Source organism: Camelus dromedarius, chromosome 1 (assembly GCF_036321535.1).
Source record: "Camelus dromedarius isolate mCamDro1 chromosome 1, mCamDro1.pat, whole genome shotgun sequence".
Classification (NCBI taxonomy): domain Eukaryota; kingdom Metazoa; phylum Chordata; class Mammalia; order Artiodactyla; family Camelidae; genus Camelus; species Camelus dromedarius.
In genome coordinates this window covers 19589867-19612716 of record NC_087436.1, presented here as the reverse complement: position 1 = coordinate 19612716, position 22850 = coordinate 19589867, and the positions used below count along the sequence as shown (strand labels likewise).

Below are 22850 nucleotides of genomic sequence, written 5' to 3'. Positions count from 1 at the left end.
TCTGAAACTCTGCCTTACACTTCAGTCACTCGGTTATCTACTGTCCTTTTCCACTATTAGCTTCTCCGCCATCTCCGGTTTATCTCAGCCTTTCTTTCCCCCTGCTTTCCTTCAGTTTCTTCCCCACCTGCCCTCCCGGCCCCAAATCAGCAGCTTCCACTCAGTACATTTTCATTTCCTCGAGGGTCAGAGTAGAAAGAGAGGTTGGGAGAAGCGGAGGGGGAGTTCACATCTCCAAGCCCCAGGGCGACCGTTTGGGAGCAGTGAGTTTACTATCTCTGTTCTAGGGCATCTTTGCTGTGTTTCCAGCACTATACGGACAAACACCGGAAATACAACAGAGAGAGTCTGGAAGCCTGCGAGAGCCTCCACCCTCACCACACTGCGATTTCTGTCACCTGGCCATGAATTTGGCAAAATTTGATCTTCAAGTCAAGTCAGAGAAAATCGGCTACACCGCTTTTCCCAGAAGCCCGTGCAATACACCACCCTTCCATCCTCTTCACGCATTCTTTTAATAATTCACTGGGTCACCTGCTCATTCATTCAGTTAGCACTCACTGAACAGTGACAGGGCGAGGCTTGACGAGAGCGGGAAGTGACACAGCCCTCGCTAAAGTGACTCCCTGGCTCGTCTGTGACCACTCCCACCTCCCCTTAACCTTCCTTCAGGGCACTGTCAGCTCTCTCTTGTGCTCCCCACGCCATCCCCAAACCAGTCTCTCTGCCTTTAGTCTTATCCTGAGCAAGCGATTTTCCACTCCACGACCAGAGTGAGTACAAAATCCCTCTCTGTCTCACTGGTCTTCCCCTCGGCTACCTCCGAGCTCCACCATGAAGAGCGCTGTGCCCCCTCCTCCCCATCCCCGCTCCCACCCCGGCTCTGGAGGGCTCGCCTCTCCTCTCCGGGCCTCTCGGGCTCCCACACTAGCCCCTTTGCCCTGAATGCTCGGCACGCACTTCTTGACCTTACCATTCTTCTAGCCCTCAGTTCCCAGCTCGCCTCCTCTGGGAAGGCATCCTTGATGTCCCATGACTCCGTCTACTGTAGGCTTACCCGCCTGGGGCGCGTTCCAGCCTAGCATTTGCTGCGTTTATCATCACTGCCTGCCGTGTGTGTGTGTGTGTGTGTGTGTGTGTGTGTCTGTGTGTGTGTGTCTGTGTGTGTCTGTGTGTGTCTGTGTTTTCCTTACTAAGCTGTAAGCTTCTTAGGGTCAGCGACTGTTTCCTCTTCACCTCTGAACATCTCATAGCGCTTACAAAGGGAAAGCACAGAATGAGTGGATTTGTGATTTTCCAGCTCCCATCATAAAGTTACTGTGCAGGCAGACACCCCCTCTCCCCTACATTCATTAACTAGAGACCAAAAAAAAAAAAAAAAAAAAAGCCATAATTTAAAAAACCAAACAAACTTACTCGAAAGAGTTTTCTTTTTCAAGCAAAATTTAAATATAGGCCTCTTTTCATCTTGCTATCACGGCGGTAATATAAATGAAGCAAATTAATTTTAATGCTCCCAGGTACTGATTCTGTGTCACCACGGTTGACAGGATCCGACGAGACTTTATGAGCTGGCGTTTGACTTTATGGAAGTGAACACTACGCACGCATTTACAATTTTACAGGGACTTTAAGCTGTCATGCTGAAAAATGTTTATAAAACATTAATCAAAAAATGCCTCTTTAATACAATGCATTGTCTGAAAGATGTTAGAAGGCGCATATTGTAAATGGATTCTTTTTCTGACTAAAGTAATTTCCACCAAAAGCCTTCCCCCTCTGCTCTGCAAGGACACCGTGTGGAGAGATGAAGAGTGCGTTCCCTGAGCGCTGCTACCTGATCCGAGCACTGGGGAAATCACTCATGTGCAGCGTGCCACAGTCCCATGTCACACATGACACATTTCGTCTAAAATTATCCAACAGAGTTTGACACGGCGGCATATTCCATAAGCAGGGCTTTCAACTGACATCTGCCAAGTAGGAACTTCAAGTGAGAGCTTTCTTCTTCTAACAAGCAAGTAAGGGGTTTCTTTTATCCTATACCCAGGATGGAGAGGATAAAACAATACGTCCAAGAGCAAGGTTTCCCCCGCCCCCGTTTTAAATATGTTTATTTTATAGTCCCTGAATTAGAAAATTCCCTTTGTATCGGTGCTCAAGTTTCAACAGTTACCAGTTTCTATTGGATGGACAGTTTTAAATTTTTCCCTGAGAAACAGACATTTGTCTTCCTAGATTAAATATGGAGCTTTATATATCTCCCACTGAAGGCTGCTCTTTTGTTCACCATATAAAACCATCGACTTTATAGCATTGTTCAGAGTTTACTTACTTGTAGATACACAATGTTCTCACCATCTATTCATTTTTTTCATTCATTCATTCAAAAAATACTTTGAGGGCCTTTGCTGCACGTGACTTGCTGTGCCCGGTGCCTGAGGATGTAAGGAGATTAACACAGACAAGGTCCCTTGCCTCCCCGGGGCCTGTTTCCTGTAGCTCTTGCCCCGATCACCTCATCTGTCCCCTGTCCAAGGGGTGAGTGTGGCACAGCCAGTGTCACCCCTTCCGTCACCGGCCTGCCCAGTTTCTACAACTCTAAGTTTGCAGCTCATCTGTGACTAAGCCCATTTGTCTTTCTACTTGTAGATCAAGTCACCACATTCTGGAGACGCTCTTCTCCATCTAGCATTCTCCTCCTCCCTCCGTCTTCACTGCCGCCTTCCTAATTCAGTCCCTCCTAAGATCAAGCCGAATTAGTCTCACCGCCTCCTGACATAACCCCGTCTTCAGACTCTCCCCTTCATCAATCCTGCAAACCACAGTTAGATTAATCTTCCTACAACCCACATTAATTAAAGCCAATACCCGGCTCAAGAATTACAATGACTTTCCAGCGCCCATTCATCAAATCCTCTCCCTCTTCAACGTCAGTCAAGAACAGTCGCCACTTCCGCCATTTTGTAAGTACCTTGCCTGCATTATCTCATTTAATCCTTACAAGAGTCCTAGGAAGTAGGTGGCAATTTTCCCATTTGAACAGGAGGAAGCTGAGATTTTGAGCACTTAAGTGACTTGCCTGACATCATGCGTCTGTTAGGTGGCAGAGGCAGAATTAGACCACAGTCTATTTACTTCTGATCACTAACCTATGTTAACTCCATTAAACCACATTCTCAGATGCCAATTGCTGTCATGATTCAGGCTTAGCACTTTCCTGTCTCTGTAAAAGCTGAGCCCTTCCTGGATCTTGTCCCTTCTCTCTAGATGACTTAATCCTATGGGTTCGTTTGGGCTCAGCTTCCATTCTCCTCCACGGTGAAGGCGGCCTCCCTACTGGTTTCTTCCTCTTTTGAAGATACACCTCTCTTCCTAGGTGTAGCCCATAATTTAGCATTTCCTTATGTTGTCTTTATTTTCTTTTGTGTAGGTTTTGTTTTCCCCTGAATTTAGGCAAAATCTTATACTTTTCATCTCCTGCAGTGTTTAAGCACAGGACTGGTCCTCAATACGTAAATGACTGATTATTTACGAACAGGCGCTAAAGCAATGTTTCCCAGTGAAACAGACAGGACAGGAACAAATACTAGTTGCTGCTTTACTGGACTGTGAAGGAATCGTTCACACCCCCTCTGGGAGAGGGCTGTATTTCATAGGAGAAAAATATATTCGATATGGCAGGAAGGAAAGAAACCGGGCTGACCAAGGAATCCAGAATTTGAAGTGAGGATTAATTGTGGAGTAGGACAGGAAATATATCAAAAAACACCCCTTGTGTCTTTGGAAGTTGAATATTACTCTTACTTTCCCACTTTGCTAAGAGATAGTGTACTCCAGTCACCTGGATGATTTCCTGTCTTTCAAAGATTCATTCGCTTGAATTCACATGGCTTGTTTTCCATTTAAATGCCTTCTCAGACTTTCCAGAGAGTTCTGGAGAGAGCTGCTGGCAAATCTGGACTCCAGTTGCTTCTCTCTTTAGTCGTCATGGAGATTTCCCACTTTTGTTTAGTTTGTTCTTAGTTAGAAACATCCATAATTTTACTATCCAAATGTCCTACACATTGTTTTTTGAGTTCTCTCTCTTTCTTTGTAATGAATCTCTCAGTTTAAAAGCCCATATTTGCCTTTAAGAGTCATTGGGATAGATGGCCTCCACCATAATGTAATCCCGGAAGGCAGTCACCGTGAGGGGGATGCAGCCACTCTTTTCCGGCATCACTAAATGCCAATCTGTGTCCCCTTCCCCACCACACACACACACACACACACACACACACACACACACACACACAATCTTTCTCTTCAGAGACAAATAGTCACAGAAAGTCAAACTCACTGGCACTGATTAATCTCAATTACTAAACAAAGGGGCAATTATATGCCATTTCTAGAATACGAAATGTTGCCATTATAAAGTACAACAACAGTTTTGGAATTTGATTAGAAAAGGCTTTCAGCTAGGATGATCCTGAAGCAAGCTAATTTTCAGTACGATAGCTGTCATTTCATGCCGCAGTTTATAATTTATTATTTCCAGTAGCCTGTGCAAGGCAGTACAATGTGGCCCTTAACAAGCCAGATACAGGATGCAGAGAACCCTGGGTTGGAATCTCATGTGAACCACATACCACCTGTTATCTTGGTTGGGCAAGTTATTTAACCTCAGTTTTCACATCTGTAAAATGAACCTACTTTGTAGGTTTTTTTTTTTTTCCTTAATAAACAGTAAGTGAAACAATACTCAATGTCTGACAAGTAGTAAGTCTTCAGACACCTTTCCAGGTGCAGTGAATAAACGGGCACCCACCCACCCCTTGCCTTCATGGAATTCATGCTCTTACTGACTGGGGAGGGAAGGCGGCCGGCCCTGTGCCAGAGCTGGGCAAAGCGCGGACTCCGCCCAGCAACGGTCACAGCCCAGGCCAGGGAGGAAGGCAGCGCAGCACTGCTGTCTAGGAAAATAGATGTTGGGCAAAATGGATTCAGTGAATATTTGGGTTATTCTCATTTGTGTCTCTTTTTTAGAGTGGGTAAAAAGGCAGGCCGCCCACTTCTGGGTTGATGAGGATGGCTCGGCTTGCTGTCCATCCAAGGGAGACCTGCGAGATCCGGCCAGGGCCATCCCAAGGTGTGGCCTGTTGGGTGGTGGCCACGTGATGTTTAGCCTGCTCAGCCCCAGAGTTACATTCTGCCTGTAATTCTGGCTATTCTAGAACTTCTCCTGAAACCATCTGGAATGTTCCAAAGACTGGCAAGTCCACTCCCTGCAGATCCCGTTAGGAAGGGTGACAGGAGGTCATGGACCATGTGACCCACTCTCATTCACTTCCATCTAAGTGACTCGTCTTCTGCACAAATTCTCCAAGGTATTTCACTATGCAGGTTGGGCTGCCTTTGCCTGGCCAATGATTTACACTGTGTTTGCTTCCCTGTTCTTTCCATGTCATTCTATCCATAACTGAAAACGGCCACACAGCATCAAGACCTCTATGGTTGCTTTATGAGACACAGAAGAAAAGATTTTTGTCCTTTTTCTCAAGAGAGTCATCCAAAGTGAGCTACAACTAAATAATATATGCAAATAAGAGCTCTCCAGTTTTCTCTGTGTCCCAGTGGTAGGTTCCGGAAACCCACGCGGACTAGGGCATTTCCAAATCGCTGAACACAAAGGCAACAGCAGCGGCTCCAGGACGGCTAACAACCCCCTTGGCTAGACCTCTGGCAGAAAAATAGGACAACCTTGTATCAGTTTAACAGATAAGTACAACTGGAATTTTAACTTCCAACCTCTGGGGCTTCAAAAACGTCCTATGGTTATCTCTGTAGATAGCACACAAGAGGGACAGGGACACTTGGAAATCCACACAGGAGATGCCAGCAAACATGCTTCACACATTGGACTCAAACATCCCCTCTGCTGTCCTGATGGGGGCTCTCCCGCCACCCCTCCCCTCTACAGTTAGGGAGACTTTACAACTCAACTGACTTCTTTCCTGGTGTGGTCAGGAGCTATTTAGCTGTGCTAAATTGATGTTTGTGTAGAACTTTCCTAAGAGATTTATCCTTCCTTCACGTTTCAAAACCAGAATTCAAAAATATACTATATTTTAAAAACACAGAATATAATAATATATAAAAATATACCTCCCTTTATCCAAAAGGGAGGGCTAGGCTTGAAAGAGCAGGTAAATGAACAAGGCTGCAAACAGAATGTCTTGAGACCATTATTAAGAGAAAGGAACAATCTTTCCAGGAATCAAATTTTAGGAAAAAAGAGCAGCGTTCATGTTTTAGTCTTTCAGCCATCCCACCTGATGCAGGACTTCAGAAGCCCTATTTGGGGTTCATGGACATTTTTGGCCTTATTTGTACATTGGTATACAGAACACTGATTGTAGAAAATAATTATCCAGGGCTCACGGTGGGTCAGGCACTACTATGAGAGTGTGCAAACAGGGACTCACTCACGCCTCACATCTACGATGTGAGTAAGGCTACTGTTATAATCTCCATTTTTCAGATGAGAAAACTGAGGCAGCAGATGAATAAAGGTCTCGCCATGATCCATGCACAGCTAGCGACAGGATACAGCTAGGATGTGAATACGGACAGGCGGGCTCCTGTATTCGGTGCCGTCCACCACACGACCCGCCCGAAATGGTACTCTGTGAGAGGACTCAGGAACCTGAGGGATAAGAGATGCTTGATAATATTAACACACCATAATGGAGGGTGACAACGGCAGGAATTTAATATTCACACGAGAAAGTGCTGCGAAGGAGGGAGGCCCACCTTTCAACAAAGCTGCTTACGTGGCCTTGACTCGCTCTGAATGAAAGTTGGCTGATGACCATTTTCTGACCATTTTGAGCCCACTAGGAAAATTAAAGATTGTGTTGTAGCCGTTGGTAACCTGGGCTGTCATCCTACCAATTCGCTGAAAGTTTTATCTCAATACAGAGGAGAGAAAAGACCAAAATGAGCAGCTGGTGTTATTTCTGTTCTGAAACAGGTACGGTCTGATTGGAAAAGATGTTTAATGAATGGCTTGGGCCGGCTCACCAGATGCTGACAATGAAACATTTAACTCTACCAACTGAAGGTTTCTGCCTTGGAAGATTAGGTACAGCCTCACCTGTCTGACAGCATTGTAGGAGTAATTAGCAGCCAGGGAATTCGAGAATGCATTACAGCGTGGAGCCAGGGAGCCTCTATTAGGATGCTGGCTGTGGCTTCCGGGAGGGGGTCGCCATATTTATGGAGCCAGGTGGGAAGGAAGTGGAGGGAGATGACTTTTTTCCTTTGCTGGGCTGTGAGGGGAGAGTCGTTTGTCTTCCAAAGAGAAAATCTGGCTGGTGTTCACAATCACAGGATGCGAAACATCAAAAATAGAATGAGAATTTCATACGATGAAAATCCAAGGTCATCGGAATAGATTTCACATGGTCCCCAGCACAGAACTGGCCCCATCTGACTGGCTCTGGAAAAGCCTTGCCTAGGTTTACAGACTTTTTAAAGATGTGTTTTTATATAAATGAAGGAAAAACACTTGAACTCTTCAAGTCCGAGCCAATGAGAAGGATGATGAGCAGGAGACACATTTTCAAGGATTCTGCCACAGCTTCTGATACCCTGAACTCTGTTTTCTTGGAAGATTCTGCAGTCACAATCTTATCAATGGACAGTGGAAATTCCCAAAAGCGTTCAAACCTTAGTTAAGTAGTAAATGTGAGTAAACATGACTCAAATGCATATTAATTATTTTTAACACACATTTTTGGTTTTGTCGCCATGACCACTAATCACCCTCTGTGGTAATTTTCTTCTTAATGGTACCGTGTATACAATAAATGTAAGCCATAGAAGAGCCGTCTTCTGACACAAAAGAACAAGGCAGTTTTGATTTGGGGATTAGAAATCAGAGTTATTTGTCCTTAAATCCATCTCTCTTAAAAAAGACAGATACGTTTCTGTGGTTTAACTTGGCTAGATGGTATCCTGCTAATCTACTCCTGCCTTTTATTTATTTTCAATGATATAAAAATCGGGGAGCTAAGACCTCATTTAGAAGAATTTTAGGCCAAGGAAGAAAATAAAAAAAAACAAATAAAACCCCTGGTATTTCTGGAAACCATGAGGTTTTTCTAAGCCCCTTGGTTTTTTTTAAACTCTGAACACTTAACATATCGAATCACAATGCAGAGAACTGTGGTTTTCACCAATCAGCACAAACAAGTGGCCCATTTTATCAACTAACGAGCAGGTGTCCTCCTACCTTGCACCCTTTCTGGAGCGCAGTGGAGCGTGCGCAGGTGCAGACACAGGAAGTAGCCTGATGCCGCGGTTCTCAGTGCCAGCGCTACGTCAGAATCACCTGGGTGGCTTCAAAACACTGTGACCCCTGGGTCTATCCTGAGAGATTCTGAGGTAACAGGTATGGGGAGGGTCCAGGCAGAGTTCTGCACAGCTCCTAGGTGATTCCAACGTAAGCCTGGTTGAGAAGCTGGGTCTGGTAACAAGGGGGAGCAGGAGGACTCTGGATGTTTCTGGAGGGAGACAGATGGCCACTCATTGTGCACTGGCTCTACCTCTGTGCTCACTGTGGAAACGGGTGAGTTACTCGACCTCTCTGAGGCTTGGTTTTCTGGCGAGGACAATGGATCAGTAAGAGCTAATGCGCAGAGCTGTGGTGAAGATTAAATGAGATAACATGGCAACCCACACGTCTAACACAGAGCCTGGCGCGTAGTAGGAGCCTTATGAATATCAGAACCTTCTCCTTTAAATGTGTCAAACTGGCTTCCCGTCTCCTCTGTGATCAAATGTTCGCCTCAACCTTGTGAGACAAGAGAAAAATACAGGCTAGCTAGCTTGTATGTCTGGCTGATTTCAAATTTCACATCATTTTACTATCAAAGTAATTTCATATCTTCCCTAACCCAGGAGTGCCTGAGGGCCTGGTGCTCAGAGGTCTTCTCTCCTCTATCTACCCATCCCTCGGGGGTCTCCTGCCGCCTGGTAGCTTAAAATAACAACCACATGTACAAATGAACTTATTTACAGACCAGAAATAGACTCACAGACATACAAAACAAACTATGGTTACCAAAGGGTTACCAAAGGGGTGGTGGGGGGAAGGATGATTAGGATGATTAGGAGTTTGGGACTGACAGATAAACACTACTATATATATAATAGATAAATAACAAGGGCCTATTGTATAGCACAGGGAACTATATTCAATATCTCATAATAACTTGTAATGGGAAATAATCTGAAAAAGAATATATATATCTGTATACATGTAACTGAATTACTTTGCTGTACACCTGAAACTAACTCATCATTGTAAATCAACTAGACTTCAATAAAAATTAAAAAAATATATAAAAGAATTCTAAAAAGAAAATTGAAACACTATTTAAAAAAAAAAAAAAAACCCAAGCCCCCAAACATCTATATACTGAAAATTCTGGCCTGGACCAGAATTCCAGACTCATAAAGCCAGCTCTCCACTGGATGTTGAAAAGACATCTCCAACTTGACATGTTCAGGATGGAACTCTTGATCTGCCCTGGACTCCTCTCCCACGGCTCAAATCTGTCCCTCTGTGATCTCATCCAGTCTAGTGAGTGGCAGCTCCGTCCTTCTAGTCCCTCAGGCTGAACCCCTGGGATTCACCTTTGATTCCTCTTTCTCTTACATCCACATCCAATTCGTCAGCAAATCCTAGGAGTTCTGCATTCGAAATACAACCAGAATCCAAGGCTTTTCGCCACTTCCACTGCTACTACCTTTAACCAAAGCACCCTAAGCTCTCATCTGGATTCGAGGCTCCTAACTGGCTTTCCTGTTTCTCGCCACTGTGCCCTTCTACCCAGCCAAGCCCAGTCCAGCAAGTGGAAGCTGGATTTTGTCACTTGTCCACTCACACCTCTCCAGCTTCCCCTCTCCTCTGCAATCAGGGCAGGTCCTCACATGATACCACCCACTCCTCTTCCATTATTTTTTATCCACTAGAACCCTTCCCTCGCTTATTCTGCTCCCTGAACACGGGCCCCTTCCTCTTCTTCCAACTTGCTAAGCACAACTTTGCCCTCACTGTTCCCTCTGGTGGGAACCTCCTTCCTCTGACTATCACATGGCTTGCTCCCTCTTTCCTTCAAGTCTTTGATCCAAAGCCCCTTTAAGCCTAAAGGTCCCCACCTCCATCTGGAACTCCCCATCCTCCTTTCTGGTTTTCTTCTTCTCCCCAGCACTTCCCATCATCTGATGCACCATGTGTCTAAGTGTTTGTCTGTTTAACCTGGCTAGAGAGGAGGCTGGATAAGGCTGAGAACTTTGTTGTGTTTTGTTCACTGCTATCTCTCGCCCTCCCAAACTCCACCTGCCCTAAGGGCCTAGGACAGTGTCTGGCAAAGAGTAGGCACTAAATATGCACTTGTGGAACCAACGTGCGAATAAAGTAAGTGATTCTCATTGGCACCAGGGCTTCCTGCACATTTTTGCACTCGCTGTTAGTTGCAGAGAACTTGGTTTTTATTATATGAATATTTAGAAAGCTTGCTCTAGCAGCACCAGGGTAGTACCAGCACACAGGGGAGAGTATTTGTACAGAGAGTAAACTGCAGCAATGGCAGTGGGAAGTGTCACTACTCCGATCCCATTACTGTGCCCAGCTTCAGGACAGATGACTTTCCAAACGAGCTGGCTTCTGTGGGCCCAGGATCGGGGGGTGGGGGAGGTAATTTGGTTTATTTATTTAATTATTTTTTAATGAAAGTACTGGGGATTGAACCCAGGACCTCGTGCATGCTAAGCATGTGCTCTACCCCTTGAGCTATACCCTCCCCAAAGATCTCGGGGGCCCAGGAATCTATTGATCTTATGTCCAATTTTATACCTCCTTCTGTCCCCAGGGTAACTTGTCAAAAACTTACTGCGTGCCCTATGGCTTTAAAAAACAGGCAGTTAACTTTAACATCTGGCTGGAGGCATTTGGATGGGACTATAGATGGGCACAAGGAGGTCGTGGGTGTCACCTCATTCTACAGCCGTGGATTCCTTGATTCTTGCATGGAGATGGCTGACATTAAATCCACACAAACTGGTTTATAGCGTCTGGCTCCATTAAGGGGGTTTCTGGGAAGAGGCATGGCCAAATAGTTAATGGGAGAGATGCAACTCTGAAACAGCGATTGTTATTCATCAGTCTCCGTCTGCAAGCTGAGATTGAGAGGTAGAGGCTTCAAGTGAAGGAGATCTCCTGGGTGAGACTCTTCACTTCAAACACAGAAAACAACTGTTGTTCTGTGATGCACATTTTAGTACTGCTAGAGGCAAACTTTCTAAATATTAATAATGATAATAATACTAGACAATCCCCTCTGCAACTGACAACGGGTGCAGAGATGAACAGGGAGCAGTGGGAAACGGGCCGCTGTCGGCTCTCCTGATGTGGCAAAGGACGTGCTTGAGGACAACGAAGAAATGTGTGCCTGTTACTTCCCCTTTCAGAAGAGGGGACATAAAAGGACTCAGATAAGGATAACTTTCAAATAGTAGGTGTTCTGAAATTATTTTAAAGATGCCTAAATTTAAGCCTCAGCTTGCCAGGAAGACACGGTCTTAAAGGAAGAAAGCCCCAGTTTGGGGGTGAGTTTTTGGTATGATGGGCACTAAATGGATGCTTTCCTTTTGCTCAGCTTATACCTTGAGAAACACTGGCCTACTTCCACATCCAAACGCCGTGCTTTCACCAGATCCATGCAAAGGAAACTCAAGAGAGCACTTGGAGGCAATAATAAGGGAACCACCACCACAGATGAGAAGAATGGGTACAGGTTTTTACCCCTCCTGGACATGACCGTGAAGTCATAGAATGAAGTGGGTGAGTCCTAGAAATCAGGGTCTAGTACCTACTCAGTTTTTGTGTTTTTTTTGATTTTGTTGTTTATCTTTTCAGTACTTAGTGGTGTGTCATAAGCCTCTATGTCCTAAGCATCTCATTTTGGCTAATGATGATATAAAAAGTGTCTAAAAGTGGGGTACATCACAGCCAGGCTAAAGTTTAAAAAACCTCAACAACCTAGCTTGGCTCCAACTGGTTCCCACCATCGTGAAAAGGCACACACACAAAATCTGACTGAACGCTCTGCCAGGTCAAACGCCTGCCTAAGAACCGGGGTGGGGGAGCCAGGGTCTCTGGAAGCGGCGAGGTGATGACGGGTGTATGGACTATGGTGACTTTTACACTTCTGTGTGCATCATACCCTTTTTTGTAACGTGTTACCAAAATCAGGCTCCAAGGTCTTACTCTTAAAAATTCTGAATCAGTAGGCCTCCATTAAGGCCCAGTAATCTACATTTTATTTTTTTGAAGGAAGTAATCTGCTATATACTTAAGGGCTGCCCTTTGAGAAATGCTGATCTTCTGGTCCCTCTGAATGACTCAAGGTTCTACAGCTAGCAGTGAAATCTTTCAAAATCAGTGTATTAGTGAACGTTAGAACTAGAAGGCTCCCAGAGAGATCACCTGGCCTAAACTGTCCGTGCGTAGTAACCAAGGGCTGATGCCAGAAGCCGGGTTTCACAGCAGAGAACCTTCTGCAAAACTCTCCTCATCGCTCGGCACAGCGGCCAAGAGTCAGACCTGGCTGGACGTCCTGCTCTGCCACCTGGGGTCACGCAACTTGGGCAAGTGGTGTGCTCTTGGGATCTCACTTCCTTTATGGGGGTCACCGTGGGAGTGATGGGAGCTGATGCACGGCATGGACGTGACCTACACCAGGCTGGTCAGGCGTCCCTAAGATCCAGAGTCCTTCGGGCAGACAGTGTGTAGTGGCTAAAGACGTTTTAAGGGTAGGTTAAGATCCCCTCCATCCCCTTGCCAGCAGCTCTGAAAAGTAAGCTGCCGTACATACGTGCATTTTTAACACAACACGTATTAGCAGTCAAGCACAAAAGCAGTTTCAGCAAACCTATCGTGTCTGTCAGCTAAAGTCCCAGCCCTGATCTTTCAAGTGCTCCCACCAGCACCTGGCAGGAGGAGGCATCTCAAGGCACCGAGGCTACAGTCCAGAGCAGAGTTCAGTGACCCTGACAGTCAGCCTCAGGTGACTACCGGTCCTCCAGACAGAGGCTGGGCACAAAACCGGGTAGTGATCAGGCCTCCCACACAGCCCTGGGGATTTCATACTCAGGCTATAGGATTTGCTAGATTCTTTCAGAAAGTGGGAAGCGTGTCTCTATAAAGTTTTTAGGCAGTCTGCGTATCAGTGAGGGTCCGTTTACTGTATTTACCATGCAAAGCAACAAGTCAGTAATTTCATCAATAAAAACCTATTTCTGAATTTATTATGCTAATTAGCAAAGTCGCTGGTTAAGAGAGATACACAGGCATCTGTTGTAGCTACCACTGGGGTGCTTTCTTACTGCACACGCCAGTGAGAGTTCTCCATCAGAGCGGTGGGCTGTCTGGGGCTCTGAAATCTACACCGTCACCGTGAAGTATTGTCATGTAACCAAGTCCTGTAACACGCACTTCGCACAGGGTTCGCCTCTTAAGTACCTAATTAATGTTCACTGTTATTATTACTAACTGAAAACATGTTGAATAGAGAAAAAATAATTAAAAAATAAATCAACAAAAAGTATAGAAACTCTATTATATAAGCTGGATTAATGAAATCTGAATGGAGCTGATCTTACTGCAAATCAAGATTTATTCCTAGTTTGAACTTATTAATTTAGTTCTGATTCCTACTTGGTATCAGAAATTTGGCTTAAAGTTCAGTGGAAAAGGGACAGTAGTAGCCAAAGCCTACATGGTCACTATTTGAGGAAGGCGATAAAATTTCACCAAGCAAGATAGAACGTCGTATTTTTCAGACCTTGGATTATGACCCCATTAATGAGTTGTAAAATCACTTGAATGGGTTTTTATCTGCCACTTGGCTAGAATATGGGATGTATCACATAAAGTAAGAGTGAATGTTGTTTTGTAAAACTTTTACACACATGCAAATGTTTTCTGGATCACACTGTCAAAGGTATTTCTAACTGCAGATTGCGGTTAAAAACTTCTAGCAGTCCCTGGCGAAGGAAAACGTGGAGAAAGAGCAGAAAGAAGTGTGGGGGTATCAGGGCAGAGGTCTTGGCGGACGCTGAGTATGGCGGACATCTCCTGCTGTAACATTAAGAAGATGGGGCTTGGGTATAGCTCAGTGGTAGAGTGTCTGCCTAGCATGCATGAGGTCCTGGGTTCAGTCCCCAGTACCTCGCTTAAAAATAAGTAAATAAATAAACCTAATTACCCCCTCCTTAAAATAATAAGAATAGATAAAATAAAAAGGAACAAAGAAGAATGGGACATGAGGGTCAGGCTAGGGATCCCCCAAAGAGGGTTTTTTTTAAATTGAATTATACTCAGTTTACAATGTCTGTGCTCCTAAGAGGTATTAATGTCTTTAATTTGATACTTCCGTGGAACCTGGGGACTTCCTAAATTTTTATTACAAAGTCTGGAGATGCTAGTGATGAATTTCAGGCACCAACTCAGAATCAAGAGTTCAAAACAAAATGATCTATAAACCTCTGAGGAACCTAAGTGTATCACGTTGTTTGAGAACTGGCATTTCTCTCTTTCCTCCTGTGGATCAGAAAATACTATGAAACAAGACACTCCCCCACCTGTCTCCAGCATGGTGGTAAAACCTACTGGGTCTTTAATTTCAGAGGCATCTTTAAAAATCTGTCAGATGGTAGAGGTCCCCAAACTGCCTGTCCTTACAGAACTGCAGGAGCAAATTGCAGGACAGAAAATACACTTACAGCTATGCCCCAAGCACGGCCTTCTATTTTCTGTCTTTACTCTGGACTCCTGTTTTCCCCTTACTAGTTTACTGTCAAAAAGCACTGCAGCTCTTAGTCTGTAAGAACGGAGTGTAGACAGTGATAGCCCATGAAAGGTAAGGGCTGGCTCATCAAGGCACACTTTAAATAGAATATAACCTTTCATTAATAAAGAAAATATAAGGAATGAGAGCCAGTTAATGACTAGGCCACAAGGAATATATGCTTATGGCCACAATGAGAGATACTGACTATTTTAAAACTGTCTTATAATGAACAATGTAATCAGAAGTAATTTTTTTTCCTTAAACAATCAATAAAATAATTCAAACCTATGTTGAGAGGGCACAATTATAATACTTTGGCTCAGTCTAGTACACTTTGGTCTTCTAAGTGCTTTCATATCATGTTTTTCAATGCAGTTCTGGATGTTAGGAGACCTGGAATCTACCCTCTATTAGTTATATGATGTGGAATAAATTTAAGAATTTTTTCTATGCTTTCATTTCTTGGTCATAATTACTGACTTACTAATACTCAAGATTGTTTAGGTAACACGATTTAGTGAATTCAAGGGTTTAAAAAAGTGCTTCCCAATCGTAGGGCAGTTTTATTAAGATAATAGGCTTTGTGTGCCAAATAGAATCACAAAGAAGCTTTTACAGGGAAAAGAAAAACAGAAATGCAAACATTTGTATTTCAATTCCATTTCCCCTTGAGAAAACGACCCAGATGTTGTCAAGTGATCGTTTCAGCCCAAGCTGCAGGTAATCCTTTAGCTCTCTTGAAAAGCTTCTAAATAAAATGGAAAACAAAATCCTTTTCATATTTTGTTTCTCCCATGAAACTCTTCAGAGAGGATGAAGATATTTTTGAACCTCTTCAGGAAAACATAACAGCCTTATCTCCTTTCTTGTAATGTAACATTATTTACATAGCTGTTCCTTTCCAGAACTCTTTTCCTTTTCGCACAGAGCAGGGGAACTTAACGGTAACATCAATCACTTCGCACCAGGCTCACAGAAGCCTAAAACTGGAAGGAATCTCAGCGACCCGACTTGTTCATCTTCTCATTTTACAGATTTGGAAATTGAGGCTGATGGCAATTAAGTGTTTGCTCCAGCTTTTGGTGAGAGAACTGGAACTTGAATCCAGACTAGAATCATTGGTGATAATCAGGTTGGCGATCTGTTCCACTCTTTCCAGAATCCCACGTCTACCAAAAAGCTATGTTCTTCTTGCTTAATGCACAGTTTCTCGTCAACGCTCAGCTGTGTAAATGCGACCGCAGACTCATAATGAAGTTCAACATGCAGCACAGCTGCCGTGACTGGTCTCTGTGTACAAATGTCTACAAATGGTACGGCCCATAGTGGACTTTTAATAAACGTTGCTCATGACATGCTATTTAAAATTTAAACAGCATTCTTTCAATTCGGAAAAGCCTTTGGAAATAAGCAACATCTGGGAACCTCACAATTGATTGCCAGCTGTCAGCTGACACACTCAAAGAGTGTACGCTTTCAATCTTGCCATTTGAAAACATGAAAAACTACTATAAACATACACTTTAAGGATCTCAAACATCCTTAAACATTTCTCTTTCTAGGAATACGAGAAAGCTTTCTATGCATGTTAGAACTCTGGATAAGCAAAGTGACTCGAATACTCAAGAGAAAAAGATTTTTAAAAAGTGAAATACTAATAATTCGAACCTTGGATTATGACCCAAGGCTGGAATTTTTTTCACGATGAGCCCGACTGGGCATGCACTGAACCATCAGTAACAAGGTGCAAGCTGTTCTATCTCTGTAAAATACCTTCTCATTATTATACGAATATCACCATCCAACTAGAGAATAATCTGGGAGAGTTCATGGCTTTTAGGGCAACCCACAGCAAGTGATGCTGTCTGGACAAGATATAATTACCTCTGACCCTGAGTCGCAACTCTAGGCGAGCAGCACACAAGCCCTGTAGTTTTGTTTCAGACGAGGCCCAGTGATAGCTCTGCACTTCCTCCAGGCCTCCTCCTCCTTCCTGAACGAACTCCAGGGAGTGGAATCATGTCAGGCTTTCCAGATGGATTATGTGAAGCCATAGCTCAATGTCATTTTCAATAGGAAGCCTCATAATTAAAGGTCAAATAGTCACTTCATCTGCAATCAATCAATAGAAAAAGTACTAATACGAAGAACTAATCAATCAATGGCAAATGCCCTAATAAAAGCCATGAATCAAATTCAGCATGTGTGTAGATGCAAGCGCACCGAAGAGACTGAGACAGGGCGAAAGCAAGAACAATAAAATAAACCGCAAGTGTACGGACAAGAGGGTATCCAGGAGGCGTCTCAGGCCAGAGTTTTCGTCTTTGGTTCATTAGTTACCTGGGTACTACTTTGCCAGCAATAATTTATTCTTAAATACAAATACTGGATGTAATAATATATATTATTTCATAAGGCATTCTTACTGTATTCTATTTAAGATGTGTGTGTGTCTAAAATCACTAGAAGAAATATTTTGACAGTGATCACAAAAGGGACAGATATAGTTTCTACATGTCAAATAGATATATTAAAATCTGCTGTGTATTTCATCTTGGTGTGAGAGGTAAGAGGAAGTATAACTCTGAGTGATAGTCCCTGAAATGTGCCCCCTGCTTTCTGAAATATGAATTCTTCACACTTAGTGGGATGTTCTGTCGCGGCCATGCAGCAGAGAAGTCCCGTTAGGATAATCATCAGCCTGGAGCTCAGGTCACTGCCACACACATCCTTTGCACCAGAGATGTCAGGTCACCAGGAGAGGAAAACACGCATTGGACTTTGTGAAAACTGATACAGTAAGTGGACAGGGCTTAACAAGGCCATGCTAGCAATAAGATGCAAACACCCTTTGCTGTATGTAGAACTAAGGGTGTTCCTGGACGAGGGTGACCCATGCCACCTCACTGAGATAGGAAGCAGTGAGGACGTCATTTTTATAAATGTTAACTAGGAGACTGCAGGAAGGAAGCCGGTTCTGATCAAGGCATGACAGAATCGCCTCGCTGGAATAAAATTCCCTGATCTAAGAGCTTAGGAATCTGAGGCCTGGGGCTGTCTTAGTGGAAGAGTCAGGATGAGCAGTTCGCTCTTCCAGTTCCAGGAGAGGCCAGATCTACCATGTTACAGAAATATGGAAGGATTTACACTAACCTGGTTACTTAGATACCACACATCAGTATCTCACTGGAGGATCTGAGTATCTGTTTCATGGGAGAACGCTGCAGAAACAAAGTGCAAACGCAGACAAAAGTCCGAGTTAACCCAATCCTTTTTAGCAAAACAGCTACTTTTTGATTGGTGTTCAGAGCACCCATCTGTTTGCCTGAAAATTAGGAAGAATCGAGAACAGAAGCATATGGCTTTGAGATTAAGAAAAATGCAAAGAAAAAAAAGACCAAACGGGGAGGTATTCTGCTTATAGAAAAGAACAGAATACTGATCACATTGCAGTAAACTTCTTGGGTTGAGCTCTTTGTTCGACACCGCCAGCTCAGCAGAGAAAAACATAATGGAGAAACAAACAAACAGAACTTATTTTGGTTTTCCTGACAAAAGCACGTTCTAGGGGCAGGGCGGGTTTGAAAGGCAGAAAGGCAAAAGCGTATTTGGTGTAGCCAGGGCACAGCACCTGCTCTAAGGACACAGGTGCATTTGATCCCCAACTCCCGACCTCTCAGGAGTCTGGCAGCACCTGGACTCCCTGCCTTTGTAACAGCCCCTTACTGTTCAGGAGACCTGAAGCAGCAGGCATCATGTCTCAACAACCACATGGGGAAAAATGTACGAGATGATTTGAGGTCAATTATTAAACCACGACTGTGACATGAACATCTACAAGATGTTCCAGGGTCAAGGGACTGGAACCTTGGAAATGGTAACACGGTCATAACTAATACAGTTAATAACTAATAACAACAGCCATTGCTCTAAGTGTGCCCACCACGTGCCAGGGAGCACATCAAGCTCTCTGGGTGGGCTACCTCGTTTCACCCCCAGCAATCCATACACAGTGCAGTTGGGGTGGGAGTATAGCCCAGTGGTAGAGCACGTGCTTAGCGAGCATGAGGTCCTGGGTTTAACCCCCAGTGCCTCCACTCAAAAAAAAAACAAAAAAAAAACACACAGTGCAATTGCTGCACGTAGCCTGTCACGTACGGACTTGTATTATGTACAAGTACTGTGCTAGGTACTTGACAAATTTTATCTTTAATTTTTACAACAGCTTACCAAGTATTCTCCACCCCATTTTACAGATGAGAAAGCATGAGAAAGCCAAGGTTCAGGGAGGTTAAGTGACTTGCCCGGGGTCACGACATCAGGATTGCAATGTGGCTTCCAAAGCTCTTTCAACTTCCATTGGAGGTGATCACGAAGAAAACCTAACAGACATACTGCGACGGATGAACGGTACGTGCGTAATTTACTCAAGTAAGTGGAAGCCCTCCATAGCAAGTGCTCCCTGAAGAATTTGTCCAATTTATAAATCATTTCCTCAACCCTGCAAGACTGACGACAGATTCTATCAGACAGATATGCTTGGGGTTAGTAAAACCATTATGACGTGTCTTCGTTTTCCAGTTTACAGACTGAACTTTGACATGAGCAGACTCAGAGAACGTCATGATCTTTTATTCTCTAAAGTTAGTCACTCACCAAAATGTAAAGGCGTTTTTAATATTAGTTTTACCACCGTGTAGCTGCTACCCCAAGGAGCCTGTGAATGATGAATGATGTATATTTCAATAAAGCTTCTGATTACTTAATGACTTTTAATGACTAAAAACATGGATTCCAGATAGGTCTGGATAGGTTATTGAGATCATGCCACTAAACTGGATAAAGCTAAGTAGAAAATAGCACTTTTTTGGATCTATTTTTGTCCATTAAATACATACTCACTTCACTTTAGGGGCTAATCAGATTGAGTTAATGATAACTATACTGCTTCTTTAGAGAAATAACATTCTGACATGAACTTCAAACTAATGTCAATATCAAATTAGAGTAATCACATTATTCCCACCTTGCTCCAAGCTTCCAGAAGATAAGTTAACATTTTCCAGAGGTAACTCTGGAGCCTTCTAAAGCCAAGCTTTTGCTCATTGCACTCCCCTAACCCCCAACCACACCCTCCATTCTTCTGCCAGCTTTTAACATTAACATTCTACATTGAAGACATTTTATGAGAATCGAAAACATGATTACAAATAAAGCTAAATCCTATACTATTAAATTTAGGCCCTCAAAAATTGGTTCAATCAAATAACAGTATTTCAGAGCAATGACCCATTCATACTTTGCTATTGTTCTTTATGTAACACAGTGGACAATACCCCATTCCGTATAATCTGAACTGTTGTTTGAATTTCAAAATCATAGGATGTAATTCTCAGAGGGCAATATTAAGTTGGTTTTGAAATCTGCAAATCACTTACCCAACGTGAGGGATTTGTGTGTGGAACAGAAAATGATAGCCACAGTGTCTGCTGGCGTGAAACTCGAATTATTCCTAGGGGGAAGAAAAAGTGTTTTACAAATAGTTTTATAAAAAGCCTATTTAACACATCCTAAATCAAATGTAGCACCTACCTTCACGTTAACATCCCTCTGATCAATCCTGGTGACAGAAGTCATTCTGTACCAAAATGCACACAGATGCTTAAATTTTCATTTTAGACAATAATTTCTGAGTTGTTTATCCATGAAAAGGAGATAGTTTTAAAAATGTGTTGTGGAGCTCTCCTAAGGTTACATATGTCATCAGCCTGTGGTGCAGAAGTTTATAAAAATCATGCAGCCAGGAACTCCGTGAGCTAAGCCACTAAGCTATCGCTTGATTTTAACCCAGCAGCTTGAAAGAGTTAATGTATCTCTAAAACTGCTTCCCTCAAGGAGCAATGCATCCTTTGGGAAGCAAACACATGCCTTTGAGAACAACATGGTATGAATAAAGATTTAACATCATATGTTTTAGTAAAAATAAGAAATTACCAATTTTTAGCAGTTACCATATCTCAGGTATTCTTTTCATAGAAGTATAGTTGATTTACAATGTTGTGTTAATTTCTAGTGTACAGCATAGTGATTCAGTTATACATTTACATATATATTTTTTCATATTTTTTCTTTATAGGCTATTACAAGATATTGAATATAGTTATCTGTGCTATAAAGTAGGACCTTATTTTTTAAATCTGTTTTACATATAGTAGTTAGTATCTACAAATACCGAACTCCCAATTCATCCTTCCCCTCCCCGTCCCTTTCCCCCTTGGTAACCATAAGTTGGTTTTCTATGTCTGTGAGTCTGTTTCTGTTTTGTAAATAAGTTCGTTTGTGTCCTTTTTTTTTTTTTTTTAGATTCCACATGTAAGTGATATTGTGTGATACTTGTCTTTCTCTGTCTGACTTACTTCACTTGGTATGATCATCTCTAGGCCCAACCAGGTTGCTGTAAATGGTCAGGTATTCTTTTAAGATCTTTGCATGTAAAGACATAAGCTCCATCAGGTAGGCTATACAATATCCCTATTTACAGATGAGAAAACTGAGGCACACAGAAGTTATGTGACCTACTCAGGGCCCCATAACTAGTGAGTGACAGAGCCAGGATTTAAATCAAGTCTGGCTCCTGTGCTGATGCTCTTAACTGCTATGCTTTATTGTTACATAATACGTTAAGCATAAAAAAAAATCTTGCTAAGTCAAAATCTTTTAAATGTTATGAGGGTCACTAGTGGTGAATATCATAGTGAGATTTCCTATTTTAGAGTATAAAGATTTAGAGAGCCAGGAACCGAAAAGGCTAGAAATGTAAATATTATTATTGTGTCTTTGATATGCTAGAAACTATTTCTCCCTGCAGAATCAGAGTTGGAAGGTATAGTGAGATTACATATTCCCTGCCCTGAACTCAGACAAGAGTTAGCAAATGGAGAAGCATTCTAGAACCTGGGGCATGGATATGGTTGCAGATATAACCACCTAACCATTGTTAAGGATCTCTAAAGAAAGAGATCCCACCATTGCCCTTAGTAACCTCATCCTTATATGTGACTTCCACTGGGAGAAAAAGCTCCCCTAAATAGCTCCCACATCCTGGCTCTTGGCTGTATGCTCACTGGAGGGGAGAAGGACCCATTCCTCCTCCACTTCCTCCTCTGTGCATATGTTAAGAGAATATTTAAACTGCCCTTACGTCTCCTCTCGTTTGATAAAAAATCACTGTAAGCTCATGCTTCCCAACCAGTCTTACCTGCAGCTTTTTTTTTTTTAAATAACATTTTTCCAAAGTGAATTTCTGCTGTCTCACCTCAGTTGAGAAAGAAGGAGGGAGGGAGGGAGAAAGAGAGAAACTGGATGTTTTGGTACTGCAGAGAAGGATGATCTCAAGCTTGGCATGATGCTGGAGCACCTGGAGGACCTTCTTGGAGGACATGACAACTGAGCTAGGCTTGAAGGAATGGGTTCAGACATGCACAGATGCGTGTTTCAGGGAGGGGGCAGGAACTGAAGAATGGGAGTGAGGGGCGGTCGGCAGAGAGCAGACCCTTTAGGCTGACTTGGTGTGCCGGGACATGTGCTTACGACCAGGAGTGTGGACTTGATAAGACAGCAGAAGGGATGCTGCCGCAGGACTTGGGACAGTAGAATGACACAGTCAGATCTGTCTGTAAGGAAGAGTGATCACCCCGCCCAGTCTAAGACTGAGGCTGATGAGCTGAGGCCAGGAACAGAAAGACTTAGGGTCTCAAGAACCCCAGTGAGGGCAGGGGCTGGTGGTAAGAGCCATGAAGAAGAATTAAAAGAACCTGTTAACTGGTAACTTCTATGAAATAGTCCCTCCCAACAGCTTAAGAGCACAGGCATGAGGGCAAACATACTTGGATTTAAATCCAGACCATCCTTCTGCTTATTTATAAAATGCATATAATACTGCCT

The 22850-nt window shown here is 43.2% G+C and overlaps 1 protein-coding gene across 2 annotated transcripts in view; it reads right to left on the bottom strand.

Moving 5' to 3' along the window:
* SLC10A7 (solute carrier family 10 member 7) overlaps positions 1 to 22850 on the bottom strand; it is a 221951-nt gene that overhangs the window by 7098 nt on the left and 192003 nt on the right. For both annotated transcript variants that reach the window (XM_010982654.3, XM_031465197.2), the window contains one exon: positions 20345 to 20418. In XM_010982654.3, the coding sequence (XP_010980956.2) occupies positions 20345 to 20418 (74 nt within the window). The remainder of the gene's footprint in view (positions 1 to 20344; positions 20419 to 22850) is intronic.